Source organism: Anomaloglossus baeobatrachus, chromosome 6, assembly GCF_048569485.1.
Source record: "Anomaloglossus baeobatrachus isolate aAnoBae1 chromosome 6, aAnoBae1.hap1, whole genome shotgun sequence".
NCBI lineage: Eukaryota > Metazoa > Chordata > Amphibia > Anura > Aromobatidae > Anomaloglossus > Anomaloglossus baeobatrachus.
The window spans coordinates 132,256,552-132,279,354 of NC_134358.1; the positions used below are offsets into that span (position 1 = coordinate 132,256,552).

At 39.8% G+C, this 22,803-nt stretch overlaps 1 protein-coding gene across 2 annotated transcripts in view; it reads right to left on the reverse strand.

Moving 5' to 3' along the window:
* Positions 1–3,039: 3,039 nt before the first annotated feature.
* FAM110B (family with sequence similarity 110 member B) overlaps positions 3,040–22,803 on the reverse strand; it is a 199,616-nt gene continuing 179,852 nt past the window's right edge. For both annotated transcript variants that reach the window (XM_075316337.1, XM_075316338.1), the window contains one exon: positions 3,040–6,210. In XM_075316337.1, coding sequence (XP_075172452.1) covers positions 4,792–5,904 — 1,113 coding nt within the window. In that variant the 5' untranslated portion in view covers positions 5,905–6,210 and the 3' untranslated portion in view covers positions 3,040–4,791. The remainder of the gene's footprint in view (positions 6,211–22,803) is intronic.

Genomic DNA, 22,803 nt, shown 5'->3' on the forward strand with positions numbered 1-22,803 from the left:
TCCCCAATACACATTCGGTAAAAGTCAAATCCAGCAATTTTCGAGGACTTGGTCTAATATGTATATAGGATCTCCCAACTTTTCCCAGACAGATGATCTAGGGGGAAGGGAAGGATTTGGCGTTTTGAATATCAACGGCTTATCTTTTTGTTCTCCTGGAGGTAAGCCGCAGCTAGAGGAGCCTGCCAGGGGCTATCTGATAGGAACCATACAAGTGCTCGATCGAGTGTGTCTGTGTAAGGGGGAGTCAGTAGAGATGGCTATCAGTCGAACAATGAAAGACATCTAATGAATATGGGGGGCCTTTCCTCATCTAAGCTTTAAGTGATATCTAAGTAATGATGAGCGAGCGTGCTCGTCACTGCTCGATCAAGCACAGGGTGCTCGGGTACGCTCTGTCAAGTACCTAGAGTGCTCGGATGTGTCCTTCATGAATGATCCGACACAAAGAGCGTATTCCCTTCAGTGAATGATGGGAGCCAGCACCCCAGTGAGAGCCACTTCCTGCTCTAAATGGCTCTCACTGGGGGTAAAAACAACGTGTTTAGATGCTATGTGTAAAGAAAAAAAAATCCACCCACATTTCCCCGGAAATACTTTACTCATGGTTGGCTTTATGTGGGCGGAGAACCAAACTGCCCAGTCATTGACTTCCATTATACTCATTACTTGAGTCAAGCCCGTCCGAGGGTCCAACCTGTTCAACTCAAGTAAAGAGCATTCATGCATTTTTGAGCAGTACATTTTCAGAGTGTCTAGACTAGATACATTTGTATGTACCTCTTAGTTGGGAGCAGAACTAGGAAAGTAGTAGTACTAGATCTGGCTATACACATTAAATTTCAGTCGGCCAAATGATGCTTCAGCCAACTGCTATCTAAGCCAATTCTCCCATACACAGAAGTGGTAACTCAGCTAAGTGCTCCTGTGTGCTCTATGCGAAAGTTGCCAACTGTTATGTAAGCCAGCGGCTTCTCAGAGGCAGGAATTGCAATCTGCATAGCACATGCCAATTGACATCTCTCTTGACCATCAGTTGGCTGGTGCCCACAAACACAGACTATCAGCCAAACCCATCAATATGAGCAGGTTCCACCGATATTAGTCTAATATTTATAGGAGCCTTTAGACTGGATAAATGCAGGGTGCTGCTTTTAAATGTTAACATGAGAGTTAATCTTCACTGACAGCAAATATTTTGAAAATTGTAGAAATTTTAAACAAAATTCTGTACTTTTTGGACTATATGATGATTTCTTTTAACAATAAAAACTGTCTAAAAAGTGTGTGTGTCTTTATTCCAGAGGCAACTGCCTGTGATTGAGGAGAATGACACCATATCCTCCCTGGTTACATAGAGAATTGCTCTCTCCTTCTGCCGCACACTGATATATAAGATCGGTGCAGAGCAGGAAAGGAAACTTACAAGGACCTGAATGGACGCTGTATGAGCAGAGCAGCTGTAGGACCTTCCAAAATATTAATTCAAGGACCTTTCGGGTCATGTGACTGATAACACGACCTGAAACGTCCTTGAATTAATTGAGTGGAAGATCCTTCAGCCGCTCAACTTGTACAGCCTTCATTCAGGTCCTGGATCAACAAGTGCAAGATGAGGTAATATACCCCAGTGCCTAGGTCAGTGCATATGTATATAACCAAAGAAACAAAAAACCCCATTAGAAATCCTTAAAAACAGTAATGTTTATTAGTTGACAAAAAGATGTGGTAATGTATAGTGTGTGTGTGTCTATATGGGCATGTAGCAGAGCTGTGTGTTTATATGGTCATGTAGCAGAGCTGTGTATGTCTATGAGTATATGTAGAAGAGCTGTGTGTGTCTATATGTAGCAGAGCTGTGTGTATCTTTATGTGCATATGTAACAGAGATGTGTATATGAATATGTGCATATCTAGGAGAGATGTGCGTTTGTATATGTGCATATGTATATCTAGGAGAGATGTGCGTTAGTATATGTGCATCTATACCAGAGCTGGGTATGTATAATATACATTACAGAGAGACACTAAACAGATTTATTACCTATTATACCCTAGTACTTCAAAAGTACTAATAATGACCAGTTCACTTTACACTACCAGGGAAGTTTTAATAGGCAAAATGATTTTCCCCATTTTCTACTGTATAAACCTGGGGTGGGTTTTATGGTAAGGTGCGTCTTATAGGCTGAAAAATACAGTATATTAAAAAGTTTTAGAACTTCTCTTACACTGATTATACTTTATTTACTGTACATGCTTGCTCAAAGTCTGGCTGCTTAACGTGTGACGTTATATGATCATACCCATTTTTTTGGATACAGACATAAAAGTGTCTCAGTACAAGAACCCACTTTAGACACTTTTCAGTCTACACTAATAGCTCATGATAATGCAGAACTTGACCTGCTTTGGATGTGGAAATCACCCCCTTAGGCTGTGTGCCCACGTGGCGTATTTTCATGCAGTTACGCTGCGATCTGCACCGCAGCGTAACTGCATGCGTCCTGCTTCCCCAGCACAATCTATGACAATTGTGCATAATCCATGCCCACGTGGCGTATTAGAAATCGCTGCCAAATCGCTGCGTTCTAAGAAGTGACATGTCACTTCTTTCGTACGCTTTGCATGCAGCCCCCACTCTGTCTATGGAAGAGGCTGCATCCAGAGCGCATGAAATCGGCAGTCACCGAAGCTTCAGAACGGAGCTTTTCAGCTGCGCTCTGAAGCGCACATGCAGTGACGTTACGCTGCTGAGCAGAGCGCACACACGTGGGCACATAGCCTTACCTCTTGTGGTTGGGTGTCCAGGTTGCACCAATGGTATGTCCGCGCTTGTTTTGCACATACATGTCTGTCTATATAAATCTTATATTTAGAAATATGAATAGCATAGTCTTCAGGAATCCGGATCTCACCTTGGGGTCAAAATGCGCAACTCATCTGGTTTTCCTTCACTTCATGGATTAATGAAATATACATTTATCAATGTGCACGCCATTTTCCATTGCATTATTACTCAAAAACATGAAACCAAACTATGTTGCTGCACAAGAGCTATTTATTAGTAGAACACTTTTTTTTTCCAAAGTTTCAATAGCAAATGAAGTATGTACAAATCCTTACAGCATTTACACCATAAAAAAAGTCTGTGTTTTTTTATTTTTTACATTTTGCATCGGCCTGCTAAAGTTAACAAAATACTGTGAGGACCACTGTAACAAGGTAGCTGGCCTTGCAGTTCCTGTTCAAGTACACTTGTCGCCAGAGACATATAGAGAAGGCAGCCGCTTTGTGCATCGGTTAGGTCATTACTAGTAAACGGATAGTTTGCATCTTCATAAATATTGGCTTAACCTACAAAATGGCTGTCTTCCCTGAATGCGGGCAAAAAGGTGCATATCTAAATGCTACTCAGAAAAGTGCCAGCTGATAATCCACTGGGAAGACACATTGTCAGGAGAACCTTTAAACAACGAAACAAAAACCTAAAAGAAGGCCGACGTGCAGAAGTACTGCCATGAGAAGATGAAAGCAGTTTTAAATTGTTAAAACTACAATATTTTCAAGTGAGACAAACATTCATAGACGGAGATGCAAGACAACACATATAATTCATTCGGCTAGAGTCCAGCTAGTGAGGCTAATCCAGAATCGGAGATTTTTTTTATACTGATATGGCTATAGATTTCCATCTTGCTTAACATGACCGGAAAAAATAAATGGTAGCATGGATCTGCAATGATTGGTTCTGTTGAAGGCAGCTTATAGAAGTTGTAGGTATTATCACATTATTCTGGTCAAAAGTTTAAGACTTGGAAAAAAAAAAAATATATAAAAAAGGTCATGAAAGGCCTCTGCGCCTTTGTACGGTAGCATTTCTGCATGTACCAGGCATGGACAACGTTTTCTAATGCAGATGCCCATGCGTTACACATTTTCAGATTCCTTTCCAGCTCCTAATTGGCGAGTAACCATGAAAAAACAAACAAAAAAACAAACAAAAAAAAAAGACTGCCATGCAAATCATGACACATCTGTATAATATTAAAAAGATGTAACAACTAATAATACTAATAAGGAAACAAATTCTCATAAAAAAGAAAAAGTATCAAGAACAAAATCAGTATTATTACCATCATCTTTTTTTCTTTTTTCTTTTAAATAGAAAAAGACCTAACGTGTAAGCAAGCACTTGACAGCATTCTTATTTTTTAATGAAAAAGGTCATTAATAAAGTATATATAAATGTATATAAAAAAACCCAACAAAAACAGAATAAGACCTATGAATGTTTATGTCTACCTTTATGGTCATGTAAAACAGTCTATCGCTCACCTGCATACATTAGAGACAGGCTTCACTGAGCTGAGACCGCATTGACAATACCCAAGTACTAACGACTTGACTGAGACACATGGCACTTTGGGCCTCTTTGCATCAGCAACTATTGCTAGCTCCTAGTAAACTGACAGACTTTGTATAGATCTAGCCTTCCAAAAGTGTGCCTCCGCTGTTTGTGGGGGAGAGATATTAAAAAGCAAAGCCAAAACTTTGATGGTCTTAAACTTTTGGCAGATGGTAAGCATAGTCATCTAGGCTTTATAGGATTTGTTCAAGTGAAAGCCAGGTCAGTTTACATGTTGACAGGCATGCAACTTGGAAACATTGCACAACAAGCAACACAGAGCAGTTGGAAAAGTTTACAAGACTTCAAGTAGACTTTACAACCCTTCACAACTGAATATTCACAGACAAAACGTAGTCTCTTAAGTTATCGCCGTCTCACCCTCACACATGGGACACCTTCTGTGACTCTCTAGCTTGTTTTATGCTATACAACCATTTGATGATCCTAGCATTCCGCTCAATCGCAGAAATACCGTACGGCACGCGGTCGTTGGCACTATCGTCATTTCTAAGGTCACTGTTGCTATCCTGAGACTGTTCACAGTCTGAGCTGATCATGCTTGCACTGCGAAAGTTCAGAGAAATGATATCAGAATTAGCCCTTGCGAAATTTTCCATCCCGAGGTTTTCAAGCTCTTCAGGATCCAGTCCACAATAATTAAAAAATCTCTCGACATCGGCATCGACACGAAAGTATCTGTCACTTAAGTCAGACTTCGATCGCTGGAGTGATGGCCTTCTGGTTACACCACAAGTGGATTCCAAAGTATCGTTGTCTGGAGTCTTAAGTGTGGTTAAGGTGGCAATTTTGGGTTTTGGTGGGAGAGGTGGGGCTGAACTGCTGCAAGGGATCGCCTTTATCTGTTTCACATTCGTGACTTTTCTAATGTCTGAGGAACTATGAGAAACATGTAAAAAAGTTTCACCTGATTTTTCTAGAAGCCTCCTACTGATGTTGGAGTTGGTTTCTTGAGGGCTCCCATGACTTTGCGTAGGGTAAACCTTTAAGGACTCTGCAAAAGAGTGCCGGTTTTGGTCAGTTGAGTCCGATCTGCCTGGAGGCCAGTTCCGAGAACTTTGCTTGTGTACAGAACCTGTACTGGAGCCTTCAGAGCTATTGATAATGTTTTTAAGGATTTCTAGCTTTAAGTTCTCTCTTTGTACACAGCTCTCAGACTTTGCAATATTATTAAACATCTTCAGGGTTGGGCTAGCCAAAGGTCTTTTTGCCCCTGGGCACACAGGAGGCTTTGCAAGTACTGCTGGCTTCACAGGCTCTTGTTTGGCATTGATGACCTCTTGGCTTTTGACATATTTTGCCTTATCGGCTTCTAGTCTCTCCACTGCGCTGAGTCTTTTGGGATTAGGCTCTGACTGCCTGCGGAAATAGTCAGGTCCTTTGTTCAATATGCGAAGAGGAACAGCCGATGCGAAAGCCACTGCTGGGCTACCAGGTTTCCCCATGCTACCTGTCTGTAGTGCTTCTGTAGGCATGTTTGGCAATTGTTCCCCCGCAGCCGTTTTGGATTCTCTTCTTGTGTTTCCTATATCCACTGTGCAGAAACATGTACATCAAGCACAATGAATAACAGCTGAATCTTGAAATCTGAGTGTTAGCAGCTCTTCATCATCTCACAGCTCATTAAATGACATTTTTTTAATTTATCGTCTGAGAGCCAGCCCTGATACAAAAAGGCCACCAGACAGAAGTCTGTATTAATCTGCTCAGCTGAATCCTTTATTCACACAGAAGGATGTGGGCGTCTCGCTTTTTCTTTGTGTTCTACTACGGGCAGAGATCTGAAACACAAAACAACCAATCATATGTCAGTACCGGCATGTGACATCAAGGCTATAGCAACAGAAAATATTGGAGCATTTTTGTTCATAGTAAAAAAAACCATTAGTTGGCTTTTAACCTCCTCAATCCCAGGAGGGATGTTAATTGTTTTCAGGAAACCATACAACAGATGGTTAATAGAAAACATACAACAGCTATTACCGTTTGATATGCCTTCATTTTTAGAAAGAGGTTGAACAGCATAAAATTAATAAATAATTACATTTAAATAATTAATAAATATTAACTTAATATAAAAAAAAACAAATTTAAATTGGTAAAAGTAATATGTGTTAGTTACTTTTGGACAAATTAGCTTAAAGAAATACTTGGACACAATATGGTCTATATTAAAATTCTGAAATCAGCAATTCATAGCATCAAAAAAAGTGAATAAAAATGAATCCATGTCTTACTAAAGACCATCGCTGATGATCGGAGAACCAGGGTTCACAGCTCGATCATTGGTAAAGGTAAACAAAATAGTCAGCTAAGAAACAATAAACCGGAGACTGAGGGTTCACAGCTTGATCACTGGTCCATGTAAACTAATAATCAGAAAGCTAACGAATAAATCTGAGAACGAGGGTTCATAGCTCGATCATTGATCATTTGTTTACATGGACTAGTCAGAAAATGAACAACAAATCGGAGAACGAGGGTTCATAGCTTGATCATTGGTGAATGGAAATAAATGATCAGTCAACTAATGAAAAATAAATCGGAGAAGGGGGTTCACAGCTCGATCATTGGTGATGTAAACAAATGATCAGTCAGCTAACGAACAATAATTCAGAGAGCAAGAGTTCACAGCTCGATCACTGGTCCATGTAAACTAATGGTCAACTAACGAACAATAAATTGGAGAACACAGCTTGATCATTGATCATTTGTTTACATGGACTATTCAGCTAACGAACAATAAATCGCCTGTTTGACAGCTAATCGGATAATTTATGCCAGCATGAAAATTACTGATGCCACCGCACATCACCTGTATGAACAGGGAATAAGCTGAAGACCATATGCATGCTGTACAGCAATGGAAAGACAGTATCGATGATAGTTCTGTCCCTATACAATTTATCAGTCTGTGTGAATTGGGTCATTAAAAGAGCGCTGATGAACTTGTATGATTTCTCAGAAAGGTTCACTTTAAAAGTCTAAGATTAAGTCTAATTTTCAAACAATAATGAGATGAATTGCAGAGATGATTACAATAATCTCTAACGGATACATAACACATTAACTTTTGGAATAGAATATAGCTGTCACATAGTAATTGGCATCTACAAGTGCCCATACGTTGTAACAGGAGTCATGCAATCAAGTGGTTTCATAGCTAACAGACCCGAATATTGAGAGCAGTGTTATTTCCAAAGCTGTGCCCCAGGGGTAGGTTTTAATTTAAATACCACAGAGCCTAACTGTAGTATCAGTGTGAACAAGCCAAATATCCCCTGCCCTATCACACCGGAGAACACAGATGGAAGTCTCAGCCACAGCAGGAGAGCGAGAGGTCAGCTCAGTGGAGCAGAAAACATCAGCAGCCCATGCCTGAAGGAGGCTATAAAGAATTATTCAAAAGACCTGAAACATTACAGACATTAGGAGTCTCATTAAAGTCCAGGGGGGCGATTGACTCATTCTTCTCCAGTAAGCCACTGCCAGAAGCTGTATTACACAAGAATGTAATCAATGGACGTATCCATGAAGTATAAGAATATTAGTTACATGGTCTAGTTAGTTATGTTGTAATATTATGGTTATTAGGATCTTTAGTACTGTTTTTAGTACCAGGTTTCATGAACACATGGGAAGAACCGCAGTAAGGAATGAATAGTCTTGTAAGCTACAAAAGCCAATCAGATTCTAACCGTCATTTTCAATTAAATTTTGCACAATTATGGAAAGAATTCCTAATGTACATAAAAACATTTTCAATAAATGGTTAATTATTGTCTGATTGACTTGGCACTAGAGAGCAGCGGTTCCATGGAGGTTCGGTTCGCCGGCAGCCAAGGAGCAGAGCCTCCACTGGCTCGAGCTTGACCAAACCACGGATCAAGTAACTGATTGGCAGTTTGAGTCTCCACCCACAAACATCCAGCCGTAAGCAGATCACTTTCGGGGGGAGAGTGGGCGGGCTTTTTTCAAACAATTTTTTGGGTTGCACACTACATGTAATTGTGCTGATGTTACCCCCCCCCAGTGCGAGCTGTTCAAACACTGCAAGCGGCATGCACTGGGCCAAGCACCAAGCATACTTGAGTACAGCGTTGGTTGTGCGATTGAAGTTTGCACGAAAAGCATCCAAACGCAAACCTTGATTTTTTTTAAGTTGGTTCACTCATCTTTACTTGGCACCATCATGTATTATTCATTACAGAATGGAAACATTTCACAGCAGTGTATACAACTAACCACTCAAACCAGTCCCCAAACCAGTCCCTTTCCCTTGTAAATGGTCAAAAGTCTAAATTATCCAATCTATAGTAAACACAGAGCAAATTTCATAGACGCTAATGAAAGCACCACTCAACAGGGTTTTGTTTTTTTTGTTTTTTTATTTCAGCACTGAGCAATGCTTTAAGGGCTTGTGCGCACGTTGCATCGTGTCACTGCAGAAATTTCTGCAGTGATTTGACAGCTCTTGTGCGATTCAAATCTCTGCAGAAACACTGCGTCATGGATGCAGTTTTTCTGCAGAAAAAAATGTCGATTTCATGCGCTCTGAATGCTGCCTCTCCCATAGACAGAGTGGGAGCTGCATCCATAGCGCACGGAATAATTGACATGGTGCATTTTTAAACGCAGAGATTGTCAAATTTTTGACAGCCAAATCGCTGCGTTCAAAAAAGCAACGCGCACACGGATTATGTACAATCTTCATAGATTGTGCTGGGAACGCAGGTCGCATGCATTTACGCTGCAGTGCTAAACGCTGCGTAAACACATGAAATTACGCAACGTGCGCACAAGCCCTAAGCCAAAACTCCGAAGCAACGCTGGAAACATGAAGATGGCAGGTGAAAATAATATAGGGGCAGGAGGCTTACATTAAAAGCAGCACTCCAGCACTGAAATAAAAAACAAAAAACAAAACAAAACTGCTGGAGTGGTGCTTTAAATCTTTTGAGTTTCACTACTTTATGAAGCAAAAAGAACAATTTCTTTCTGTCCCATAAAAAAAGTCAAGAGAAACTCCAGTGTTTTACTGAAATCAAACTAATAGGTTACAAGTTATGGGTAAAAGTATTTTGCCAATTTTTTTTTTTTTATACACACAAAAGCTGTGGTGATCAGGTATCACCCAATACGGTATGACCATTCTTCTGTTGTATTACTGAATGCATATAGAGCTAAAGCTGATCAAAAACATTGGACTTTGATATGCTTAAGGTTTGTTCCCATGATGGTAACCAAAAGATGTTTCATATGTATGACCAGATCAACAAAAGGAGGGGGGGAGGGGGACAACAAAAAACACAGAATGACTCTTCTTTTTAGATTTTGATTAAGTACTCCGCATACTGGAGCATTCATCCCTTACCATCAACCTTAGGGGTGGCCATTGTATCATGTCAATTTGCCGTAAAGAGGTATTCCCATCTCCTATCCTAATATGTAGTACGTGTAGTAATAATTATTATTATAATATAAGCAAATACCTCCAATTAGAAATGTAGCCTAGTGCTTCTGATTCACTATGTTGCTTACCTCATGTTCAGGTCATTGCAGGACATTAGGTACCCAAGGTTATAACCACTAGCAACTAACTGTAACTATATGCATGGTCGTAACCGTGGCTACCCAAAGGATCTGCAATGCCGTACACATGAGGCAAGACAAAAAGCTAATCAAGACAACTATACTACATTTCTAATTTCAAAGATTTGCTAATATTATATTATTATTACTATTAATAATTATTACACCTACTACATGTTGGGATAGTATTTTGGAGATGGGAATAAGCTTTTAAGGCCTCCATACACAGACTAATGTCGGCATAAGCTGCCGATATCGACAGGTCCTGCAGAATGTGTATGGTGGTGCCAGCTGATTGATGGTCGGGGATTTGTTAATAGCATATGTTTGATTTTCGACTGCTCATCACATTTTTTTCTCCTAGATGAAAGCCGCTGGCCGATATGTCGGCTGGACGTTTTCTCTTAGAACACTGGAATGCTTGGCCAAGGCATTGCTCCTGTTTATGGGAAAGGTGGCTGTTGGCTAAACAATTGGATGGAGCATCGTTTGGCCAACATCCACCTAATGTGTAGGCCAGCTTTACACACACTGGTGGCTGTACATCAGACATATGAACACTATTTAGACATCACATACTTGTTGATATAATTAAATTTGGATATCATCATTCATTAGATTCCACCAACTTCCATCTTGAACCTCTCAGAGGCAGCCTCATCACTATTATTAGTGGCACCAGCCACACATTAAGTTATAGATTGAACTCTGTGAACTTGTGTCTTCTTCAAACTATGAAACTTGGTAGTGTAGGACTGACTACAGTATTGTATTCAGAGTATTATTCAGAGTATCAGGCAAAGCATCACTAACTGCAATGGCCATGACCAAGGCAAATAGCTGCAGATATCTAAGGAGCCTGGCTATATCTATGGTAAATGGAGCCTAGGTAGAACTGATCTTAAGTGGTGAAGGAGCCACTTTGTCTACTAAGACAAAATATTACTTGTTCATAAAGTGCCATTTGTGCACTATACTAAAAATATGGTAGGAGATAGAAGCTTGTGCAATTACAAACTCCTTCAATTTAGTCAAAATTAGTTGCGTAAATGGCAAAAAAATTGAATCATCAGAAGTCCAAAGTTTAGATAGACAATGAACTATTTAATGACAGCAAAACCACAATTTATTTCACAGGATACACAAATACATTATATTACACAATAATGATGAATATATTGAAGGGTAGAACAATGGAGATTACAGCAGTGATGACATGGCGGGGGCTTGTTCAGGATTCGGGGGGCAGTATGAATCATGCAGCTTTTGTCATTTGCTTAGGCATTCTGACAGAACAGCACTGATGCAGAAGAACACGATGCTGATTAATGTGTGGGAGATGGACCATCTTGCTCATATAAATAAAACTGTCAGCTCAACAGCCACAGATGTAAAATATAAAAAAGTTTCATAGAAAAAAAAGTTAAGGAAATATTCTTCTATGGATAGATCTTCACTAATAATAGGTCACTATGGACTTCACTATGCACTATGGACTTCAGTATGGACGTATTACATTTACTGTAGGTATGGATTCAGCATTTGGAATGAAATTTACAAAGGCCGAACAAAGTTTAGATCTATTTCACAACTCAAAGAGGAAAATGTTACGCAAGTCTACTGATCACAGTATAGTGGAACCTCGCTTAACGAGTAACCCACTTTACGAGAATTTCGCTTAACAAGCAAAGCTTTCTGTAAATTTGTAACTCTATTTACGAGAAAGCTTTGCTGTACGAGCGAAATCCTCACTGCACACACTTCCGGTTCTGTTCATCCACCGTGCTCTAACCCGACTTGCAGTCCACACAAAACACACACAAACACGCACGCACGCACACAGACAGACACATACATACAGTATTATGCTCACCTTACCTTCCGTTCCACCACCAGCCTCATGGTTTTTGTAGTCCTCGCGGCGAACTACAAGACCCAGGAGGCCCGCGATGGAACGGAAGGTAAGGTGAGCATATAATATAATATAGTGTACCTTCCGTTTCATCGCCTGCCTCCTGGGTCCTGTAGTTCGCCGCTCCGCTCCACTCCAGGCTGTGCATCGGCATCCATAGCGACGAAGCAGGAAATTTCTGTCAGCCGCTACTCAAAGGCAGCGCGCTGGCCAATCAGAGGCAAGCGGCTCTGCCTTTGACGTCAGCGCTCTGGCCGCGGACGTTCCTCCCTTGTCATTATGGTAACCCGATACATAGCCCGGCCCCGTACCAGAGAACAGCAAGTCCCAGGAGACCGGCGATGCAATGGAAGGTAAGGTGAGCATATAATATGTGCGTGTAAGCGTGCTTGTGTGTTTGTACGTGTTTGTGCATGTGTGGAATGACAGAATAGGGGACCAGGATGGGACATTTAACACGTTGTGGAACGAATCGTCTGCATTGCAATTATTTCCTATGGGAAATCTTGCTTTGCTGAACGAGTAACTTGGTTAACAAGCACAGTCCCAGAACGGATTGTTCTCGTTAAGCAAGGTTCCACTGTACTTACAAAAGTATGACCACAGCATAGAGGAGGTAAAAGGCAGAGGAGAGGGGCAGGAGAGGATATAAGTCTCTTCACCGCATGTACAGTCGATACCAGATGTTTACATACACTAGCTATAAAGACACATCTGCATGTTTTTCTCACTCTCTGACATGAAATCAGAATAAACCTTTCCCATTTTAGATCAATTAGGAACCAAAATTATTTATATTTGCCAAATGCCAGGATGATGAGAGAAAAGCATTTTTATTACTTCCTGAAAAGTCAAAAGTTTACATACTGTAATATGCCTTTAAACAATATGGGACAGCCCATATGATGATGTCATGTCTTTGGAAGCTTATGATAGGTTTATTGGCAACATCTGGGTTAATTAGAGACACACCTGTGGATGTATTTTAATGCACACCTGAAACACACTGATTCTTTGTGCAGCATCATGCGGAAGTCAAAGGTTATCAGCCAAAATCTTAGGAAGAGAATTGTGGACTTGGCCATGTCTGGTGCAAGGTGCATCCTTGGGTGCAATTTCCAGATACCTGAATGTGCCTCTTTCATCTGTACAAACAATTATACGTAAGTACAAACAAGATGGGAATGTCTAGCTATCATATCGCTCAGGAAGGAGACGGTTTCTGTGTACCAGAGATGAACATGCTTTGGTCAGACATGTGCATATCAACCCAAGAACAAAAGTATAAGACCTTGTGAAAATGCTGGCAGAAGTTGGTAAGATTGTGTTTATCCATGGTGAGATGAGTACTGTATCAACATGGGCTGAAAAGCCAGTCCACCAGGAAGAAGCCATTACTCCAAAAGAAACATAAAGCGAGAATAAGGTTTGCAAATGCACATAGGAACAAAGATCTTAAATGTTAGTTTCATCAGACCATAGTAACACGTCTCCAAAAATTAACTTTTTGGTCATAATGACCATCGTTCTGTTTGGAGGAAAAAGGGAAAAGCTTTCAAGCATAAGAACACCATCCCAACTGTAAATCATGTGGGTGGCAGCAGCATGTTGTGGGGTTGTTTTGTTGCAGTCAGGACTGGTGCACTTCACAAAATAGATGGCATCATAAGGAAAGAAGATTATGTGGCAATAGTGAAGCAACATCTCAAGACATCAGCCAGGAACGTAAGCCTGGGCAGAAATGGGTCTTCCAAATGGACAATAACCCAAAGCATTCTGCCAAACTGGTTACAAACCAGACAAAATTTGTAAAAAGCAGTGAAATAAAATACGTATTTACTATACTCTTGGAGTGTATCTACTGACATAAATGTATTATCTCATGGTATGTAAAGGACTATATAATACTACGGGCAAATCTCTATTAGAAAAAGTAGAGCAAAAGAGAGAAAAAACGATCAAATGCCCAATTCTCTCAGAATTCCTTTATTTATTTGCAAGACATAGCATAATTTCATGCATCAATATATAAGGACTGGTTAATGTGCATACAAAAGCAGATTTAAAAAAAAAAACAAAACAAAAAAAAACTGGCTACAAAGTCAATGTTTTGGAGTGGCCATCACAAAGCCCTGATCTCAAACCTTTTAAAAATTTATGGACAACGCTGATTGGGCCGGTGTGAGCAAGACAACCTACAAACATGGCTCAGTTACACCAGTTCTGTCAGGAGGAATGGGCCCAAATTCCTACCAAGTATTGTGAGAAGCTTGTGGAAGGATATCCAAAACATTTGACCCAAGTCATACATTTTAAGGGCAAGGGTACCAAACACTAATGAAATGTATGTAAACTTTTGACTTTGCAAAAAGTAATAAAAAATGCCTTAAAATATTCTCTCTCCCATTATTCTGGCATTTGGCAAATATAAATAATTTTGGTTCCTGATTGACGTAAAACGGGAAAGGTTTATTCTGCTTTCATGTCAGATCGTGAGAAAAACATGCAGATGTGTCTTTTTAGCTAGTTTATGTAAACTTCTGGTTTCAACTGTATGTGAGCCTTTGTTGTGTGACGAAACCACCACAAACCACATTTTGTTTTCAATTGAAAACCCGCATTACCAACTAGTTGACCCTGATGTCTACCGACATCCTGTCATTTATAGAAAAAGTCTCGAAGTACAAACCACTGCATGGTAGCCTCACTGCGTAGGTCCAAGACTGACCCGGTCTAGAATTGTCTCCTTTTTTTCTTTAAGAAGTAATTAAAAAAAAATTTGACCATAAAATATCAGTATTACATTCATCATAAACCTAAAAATTCAGATGTTGCAGCAGTTAATCCAATTGACCTATTAATTATTGGGTCATATAAGTAGAGGAAAGGGAAGCTTGGTGGGATCATCTCACTGCACAGATGATATAGTTAGCACTTTTTCTGCTTTGGTCACCAGTAATATTCTGTTCCTTGCTAACAGTAGCTCTGCAGGTAGAGAGCTAAAAAAAATAAATAAAATTTGCTTTAACCCAACCACACCACAAATCAAGATTAATTTCTATAAAAATTGGAAAAATTCTTCTTGGCGAACAGACAGATCTAAAGGGTGCTTTACACGAGACGACGAATTGTGCGATGCATCGTCCGGGTCACGGTGTTCGTGGCGCACATCCGGCATCGTACACGTCGTCGTCTCGTGTGAAACCTCTGAGCGACGCAGTATCGCTCACAAATCGTGAGTCGTGTACTCGTTGTTTAGTTTCATAATATCGTTTATTTTTCCTGCAGCAGGTTGTTCATCGTTCCCGTGGCAGCACACTGCTTCTTTTGGCCAGCCGCTGTGTGACGTCGCTGTGACGCCGAACATCCCTCCCCATTCAGGAAGTGGACATTCGCCGCCCACAGCGAAGTCGCTCAGCAGGTAAGTACGTGTGACGGGGGTTTCACGACTTTGTGCGACACGGGCAGCGATTTGCCCGTGACGCACAAACGACGGGGGCGGGTTTAATCGATTGTGAAATCGCACAATCGGTCGTCCCATGTAAAGCAGGCTTTAGTGTATTAAGTGACCCTGTAAATTAGATTGTTGGTACTGCCTAACATTAAATATTCTGATTATTTGCTAATTTTATTACAATTCCTTAAATCAAATAATTATAACTCCTAATGTTAATGCACAGTTTATAAAAGGGGGAATAAAAGAAATTTAAAATTAGAGCCCTAAGTGCATTACAAATTTCTCAATACAGTCAAGCTGCAAAATGACTGTTTCACAGAGCAGTATTTAGAATATAATTGGACTTCATTAGGTACACAACAAACGTGAGGAAACACATTAACAAAAAAATGTTCTAGAAATCTAATTTCAATTCAACGATAACAATATAACATATTTCCACACAGCAATCAGTTTGCTTTTACCAAGTGAAGCTCCACCTTTTGGATCCTTTTCATCTCATCTGAATTTCTTAATGGATATCAAGCTATTATGAAACCTTTAAACACCAAAGCTATGAAATAATGGCCGTCTAGAGAAATGGAAATGCAAAAATTCAAACCTTCCCAAACTTGCACTTTTGACAGTCTGTAGAGAGACCTGTCCAGCACACGTGAAAGCTAGACATACAGTATGTACAAAGACAAAGTCTTTCACGTAGCTGCCACTGCCGAATGTCCAAGCCCTGCTCCCAACACTCCCTTGAAACATTATTTTTCAAAGGGAAACCACTGCCAGCCAGACTCCTGACAGGGAACGTAAAATGGCTGTCCTCGGTCTTAAACACTAGGACAACCGGTGTCCACCAAAGTGTTCCAGCATACACTGATAAAAATATGTTTAAAAGATGGCTTAACAAAAAGGTCCTGCGTTGGCTGATACTTTGTATTTTTTCCAGTGTATGCTGGAACTAAAAGTTTTTTGAGCAACAGAAGGAGTTTCTGTGCCCTGGATTCCATCCCACATAGCTTCTAATAAGTCAGATCAGATACCCACACTTTGCACTGACGAGGGGCAATCACCCCGAAACACCGTGTCTGCAAATTGGGATTCTGATCTGGCTATAAATCCTAAGTCTTATGAAAAGGCTTTTTTAATAAGTCCCATTTGACTTTTAGGATTGCTACTTTTAATAGGTGGCGCTAGAGTTTGTCTCCTTCCTCACTGGAGGGACAACTTGGATTCCATCGTAATTTCTACAAGTTTGCAGCTAATGGAGGCTGTACAAAGTAGTGAGAGCCATGGAGTGGTGCATGTGATATGGCTGGTTTCATGACTAACCGGATGTCATCGCTGCTGATGGGATGGTGTTCAGCCATTACTTATCTGACTGCAGACAATCAGTGGCCTCAGTAATGGGAAGACTGCCAGAACAAGTGAGGAGGTCCTTTTCATTCACACTAGAGGAGTGATGGTGCTGGGGCAGTGAGGATTTGACTTGTCAGCATTCTAATTATAGAATCTATGTTGCGTTTTAGGGAAAGGGCTGGTGGGACTTTTGTCAAGGTATAGGCTAGAATGGCAGACTAAGTCTTTACCCAAAGTAAAAGACATGCTAGCTCTAAATTCTAGCTAGCTACAAGTTTTAGATCTGGTTTTAAACTTATCCTATTGTTTACTTAAGGCTGGATCCACATTTGCGTGTAACTCACGTGAGGATTGCATCACCCGGACAGGCCGATGGCTCTTCTGACAGGAGAGGCAGCTTCATGTATAACTATGCAGTTGACACGTTCCTGTCAGGAGAGCCACTGGCCGGTCAAGGCAATGCGATCCTCAAGGGAGTTGCATGCAAGTGTGACTGTAGCACAATAGAGTATTTCCAAACTCCAGTCCTCAAAAACCACCAATAGTGCATGTTTTCAGGAGTTCCTTAGTATTGCACAGATGTTGGAATCATATGTGCAGGTGATTAAATTATACCCTGTGCAATACTAAGGAAATCCTGAAACCATGCACTGTTGGTGGCTCTTCGGGACTGGAGTAGGGGAACACTGTTTTAACCAGTGCTCTGCAAAGAACCAACTTGCTAAAGTATAAAATGTACAATTTCATTCCTGCATGTGTGTTCTGATAATAGAGGAACAAGTATTTTTCAGAACTCTCAAGTGAGGGTTGTCTGGATAGTGGCTTATTACATATCATGGTGAAATAACATGGCCTTGAATACAGTTGGATCATTCCACAGTAGAGACCAAGCAATAAAACCGCTGAAGGTTGAACTAATCCTAGATTTCCTTACTCATCAGCTCCATTCTGCACAGACAGTAAGACGAGCTAAGAAAAACGCCGCAATTTGCTGGATAAAGAAGCAGTTATTTCATACAGTAGACTCTTTCATTGCAATCTGTATGTTCTTGTACATTACTATTCTGTAGTGTAGGAGATTCGGGTATTTCCATCGCAAATGTCTTGACTTGAAACCACAAAACACGTCATGGATTTTTATATAGTCAAAGTTTACTGTGTCAAAACAGTTGGACAGTGGGTTGCAAAATGTAATCATGGCATCATCAAGTCCACAGCTTCATACATGTCATGGTTTTCCATTCACTCAGCACAGGAGAGAATGGCAGCATTCATGAATAATATTAGTTATGGTGGGAGAATGAATGGAGCCATTTCCGAGGTATTTATTTCTTTTTAATCAAAAAGGGCATTCAATGTTGGACTTTATTATTTCAGGTCCCACTTGGATCTGTTAGCGAGATTTTGAAGCTTTAATGCAAACATTTCAAAATATTTGGACCATCTATTACTAGACTAAAAGATTTCAGAATTATTTTTATTCTTGTTCAGCTCCTTTTACTTCTTGAGATGTTGATCACTATTTCTTATAAGGGTAGCTTCTGCCTGAGCGTGCACACAGAGTGGAGAATACACTCTTTTAGGCCGAGATCCCATTAGCGTCTATTCTCTCATGCAAAAGAATTGGGTCGATCAAACTGTGATCCTAGAGTCAGCTTAGTGTGATCCGATTCACTTGAATGAGAGAATCATAGCACACTGAGAAGATTGAGAACAAAATTTCTCCATCTTCTCCATTCTACGAGTCCACAGAAATCAAACTGAGCTTGGATGTCCAATGATTTTCATACACCCGTAGACTTGAAGGGTCTGCGCCATCCGATTTGCACTGCCACCTGCAGCATGTTGCCATTTTTATCCCATGCCAAATTGGCATGAGAGAAATAAAGAAACACTGATCAATACTGCACCATAATATAAAATTGGTTTTAGTGCTATCTGATAAAAACACTGATAGGCCTCGTCTGAGTTACATGGTGGTGTGAATGACCTCTAAAACCCATATATTGCACTGTAGCACGATCACGCAGGAGGCAAGTACATTTACCTCCGATGCAGTCTTAAGGGAGTGGTGGGGGTCACAGGTCCCAGAATACCAGCAGTCTGCAGGACCTTCATATTATAAAATAATGCATTTAGGTACACTTTAATCAATACTTGTCCAGCAGGGTCCTTAAAAAGGAGAAACCTCCAAAATGTCTGCAAAGTCTCTTGGGGGCTGCCCAAACTTGCCACTATGCAGCTCTTTTCCCACATTTCCTTTCCCAGATTCACACAGTGCTGTTTAATAGACATCTACTTTGTGAAATAACTCCTTTTTTAAAGGGGTAAAAATCAATGGGTCCTGCATCTTTCAAGAACCATGCTGTCAGTGAAGAAGCGGTTGGAATTCCTATTCACAAATTCCGATCAACTCTCTGCTGACAGCAGCTTGCGTAAAGGCCCAGATCTTGAGAAATACGGGTCATTCCACATCAAGTGGACCAGTTTTAAAAATCGTCCCCACTCGACCTTCTCCGATTTTTTATAAAAAAATTTATAAGGATGTACATGTATGTTTGAAAATTGGTTCTGTAAATTTTTAGGGCCAGATCTCAAATACATTGGGCACTGTTGACCTTTCACTGGAGGGTCCACCAAGCCTGCGGATTCAGCTAAGAGGATTTTGCAAACTTTGGCACATAGCCATTAGAGTTGTATACTGGCTATGATGCTGAAATTTGGCATACTAGCTCAACTTTTGCTGCTAAACACGATAAAATTATTACCGGCTATGACAAAACAATATTTTGGCCGCAATTTTGTGTCAAAGTAGCTTGTAAAATGTGTCGCATAAAATTTATGCCTAATTTTGCCCATATATAACTCAAGACCAAAAACCAATAGTAACTGGTGCTTTGCCCTGTACCCCAAACATCTACATGACTTTGCATTGCTGCAATATCACGGTCAAAGCATATGTATTTGTGGAAATATTCACACCCACATATGATGACAAACTTTAAAAAAACGAATTTTACCTATTTTTAGGTCAAATTTCTCAAATAGGGTACCCCTAAAATCTATTAATTCTGATATCATTAGAAAGAGCACATTTTTCTCTACAAGGATCATTGGGGTTTTTTTTTTTAGTGTCTCAGTTTAAGAAAAGAAAAATGCTACTGAACATGGTGTTACTTATTAATACGCAATGAATGGTAACTGCACTATTCAAACCCTTGCGTTGATCCATGGTGGTTATACCACAACCAATTCCCTAAGAATTGGTATTTTAATCCTATTAAGAATTATAATAATGCTGTCTTTCGAGAATTGGCAGCCCCATCGCCTAGGAGCCATTTGTTGGTCCAATGGTACTAAAATGATAGTACCTAAAGGTCGGTATTTTCAAGATCTCAGTCATGGTGTTCTTCAAGATGTCTGTAATAACTACAATGATCAACTTGACTAGGGGCTACAGGAAAAATAATTAAATCTGTCAAGTAGAAATTAATGAAATATCAGGCACAGTCTAATTTTAGATTCTGGTAATAAAGTACACTACGAGTAAAATAAATGGTAGGACAGACAGAATGTGTTTGTTATTCTGACAAGTGCATTAATTCCATTGTTCTTCCAAGAAGCCAGTAATAGACAGTGTTTATTAGAGGATAGCAGTTTTCCTACATTACATCTGCAGCCCTTACATACTTTCCATAGCATATATAATCCAGGGATCAATGATATAATCTTTACTAAGTCTACTTGTTGACAGTGGAATATGACCATTCCTAAATTAAAGTCAGCCTGTACAATGTTGGGAACCAGAGTCCAAAAACGGGACCAGAGAATCTCAATAGAAAAAAAATCTGAAGAAAACCCACCATAGAATGCATACGCATATACTGTATATTAAATCACACAAATATACATAGCGTATACCTCCATTATCCTCAGGAACAGGGGAAAAACAACAACAACTATCATCGCAAATTACGTGCTCGCTGACAAACAACTTACAAGACGCAAGTGGAAACACCAATGATGCTTTCAAGAAATAGAACAACAATTTTCAATTCCAATGCACATTCACATCCCACTGAAATAATTCCCCTCCATTATCTTCATTGATAGACGTAAAATACAAAATGTTATCACGCACAACAAGCCTTTATTCTCTCTCTCCAAACACTGTGGATACTTTAAGATCCAGCTAAACTACTCCAACAGACACGGGCTGTCCTGGATTAATATATATCTATATATATATATATATATATATATATATATATCTATATCTATATCTATATCTATATCTATATCTATATATATATATATATATATCTATATATATATCTATATATCTATATATATATAGATATCTATATATCTATATATATATAGATATCTATATATCTATATATATATCTATATCTATATCTATATCTATATATATATATATATATGTGTATATTTATATATATATATATATATATATATATATATATATATATATATACAACCCCTTTAAACTAAATTTTAACATGGGATCCTACAGCCACAAAGAAAAAGAGATGCATATATAATAAGACCTACAATAAATAAGCAGTGAAACAAAAAAAAGATAAATAAATAAAAAATACATTCATTGCAATCAATGGTCTAGATTCTAGAATATCAAAAGGCAGATGGGACATGTGGCTGTAGTTTAATTTTGTCCTTAAATATGGACAGCAATGAGCAAAATGGACAGTACTGGTTATTCCCCTAGAGAATGTGATGGGAATGTAGAAATAACTTTCTGCACTTTCTATTAAACTTTGTTACTGGGGTCAACGGAGAACAGATTCTCCATTGTCGTGAAGAAGTCATGTGACTCCAAGCGCTTATAGATTCATAGTTCAAGGAAATGTTAACTCACTCATAGCCTGGATAGTTGACAAGTCAAGAGAAAATAAACTTCAATGGGTTGGATAATAACCTCTACAAGGAATAGAAAATACTCTAAGGCCTCTTTCACACGTCCTTGTCTCCGGTACGTGTTTGGTCCTTTTCCTCACGTACCGGAGACGGGCACACGTAGACCCATTAAAATCAATGGGTCTGTGCTCACGTGCGTGTTCTGCCATGGACCGTGTGTACGTATAGAGTATGTGTGTCCGTGTGCTCCACACGTCAACATGTCAGTTTTTCTCTGGCATCACAGGTGTCACACGGAACGCAAACGGACCACACGGAGGTGTTCCGTGTGACACGCGCCGGAGAAAACACACATGTTTGAGAAAATAAAAAAAAAACAAAAAAACAAAAACCTTTACTCACCTTCTCCAGCCCTGCTGTCTCTGCCGCTGCTGTCACTTGCTTCCGATCGCCGCTCATTATGCTCATTGAATATTCACTTCACTGCGGCCTGAAGCAGCAGCAGCGGGGAGACGGCAGGACCGGAGACCGAAGATCAGCACCACGGACAGCGACGCCAGGGACAGGTGAGCAGAAAGTTTCTGTTCTCCGTGTGTTATCACGGATAACACACGGAGAACACACATAGCCCATAAAAACGGCTCACAGAGGGCAAAATGCACCTCTGACGCGTCCGTGAAAAATGTGCGTGGTTTTTCACGAACGTGTGAAAGAGGCCTAAGAGGTACTTCGTCCACAAGACTTTTAGGGCCCAGTTCACTGCATTGCTGCCGGTTTGTACCAAATTCCTTTTTAGATTTGCATATTTTTATGTTTCTTTCAGATGCGAATGCCTATTTTTATTTTTTTAGTTACTCATTGTGGGTGTGGTTTAGGATTTGCAGATGTTTTCACCCGATCATCATTGTTGCAAATGTAATCCAGTTCCCTCTGACATCCTGGGAGTGATTTTATGTATGACAGTTTTGTTTTTTTGGGTTTTTTCAGCAATTTTTGCAACATTATGATTAAAGACCCAAAAATGGACCAGTTCTCACTTTACAAAAAAATACAAAAAACTTATGAACGGCATACACAATCTTGATGAATTTGGCGTAATAAGCATCAGTTTATATCACAAGATAAAAATAAAGACTTAATAAAAAGGGGTACATCGGAAAGTTAAAT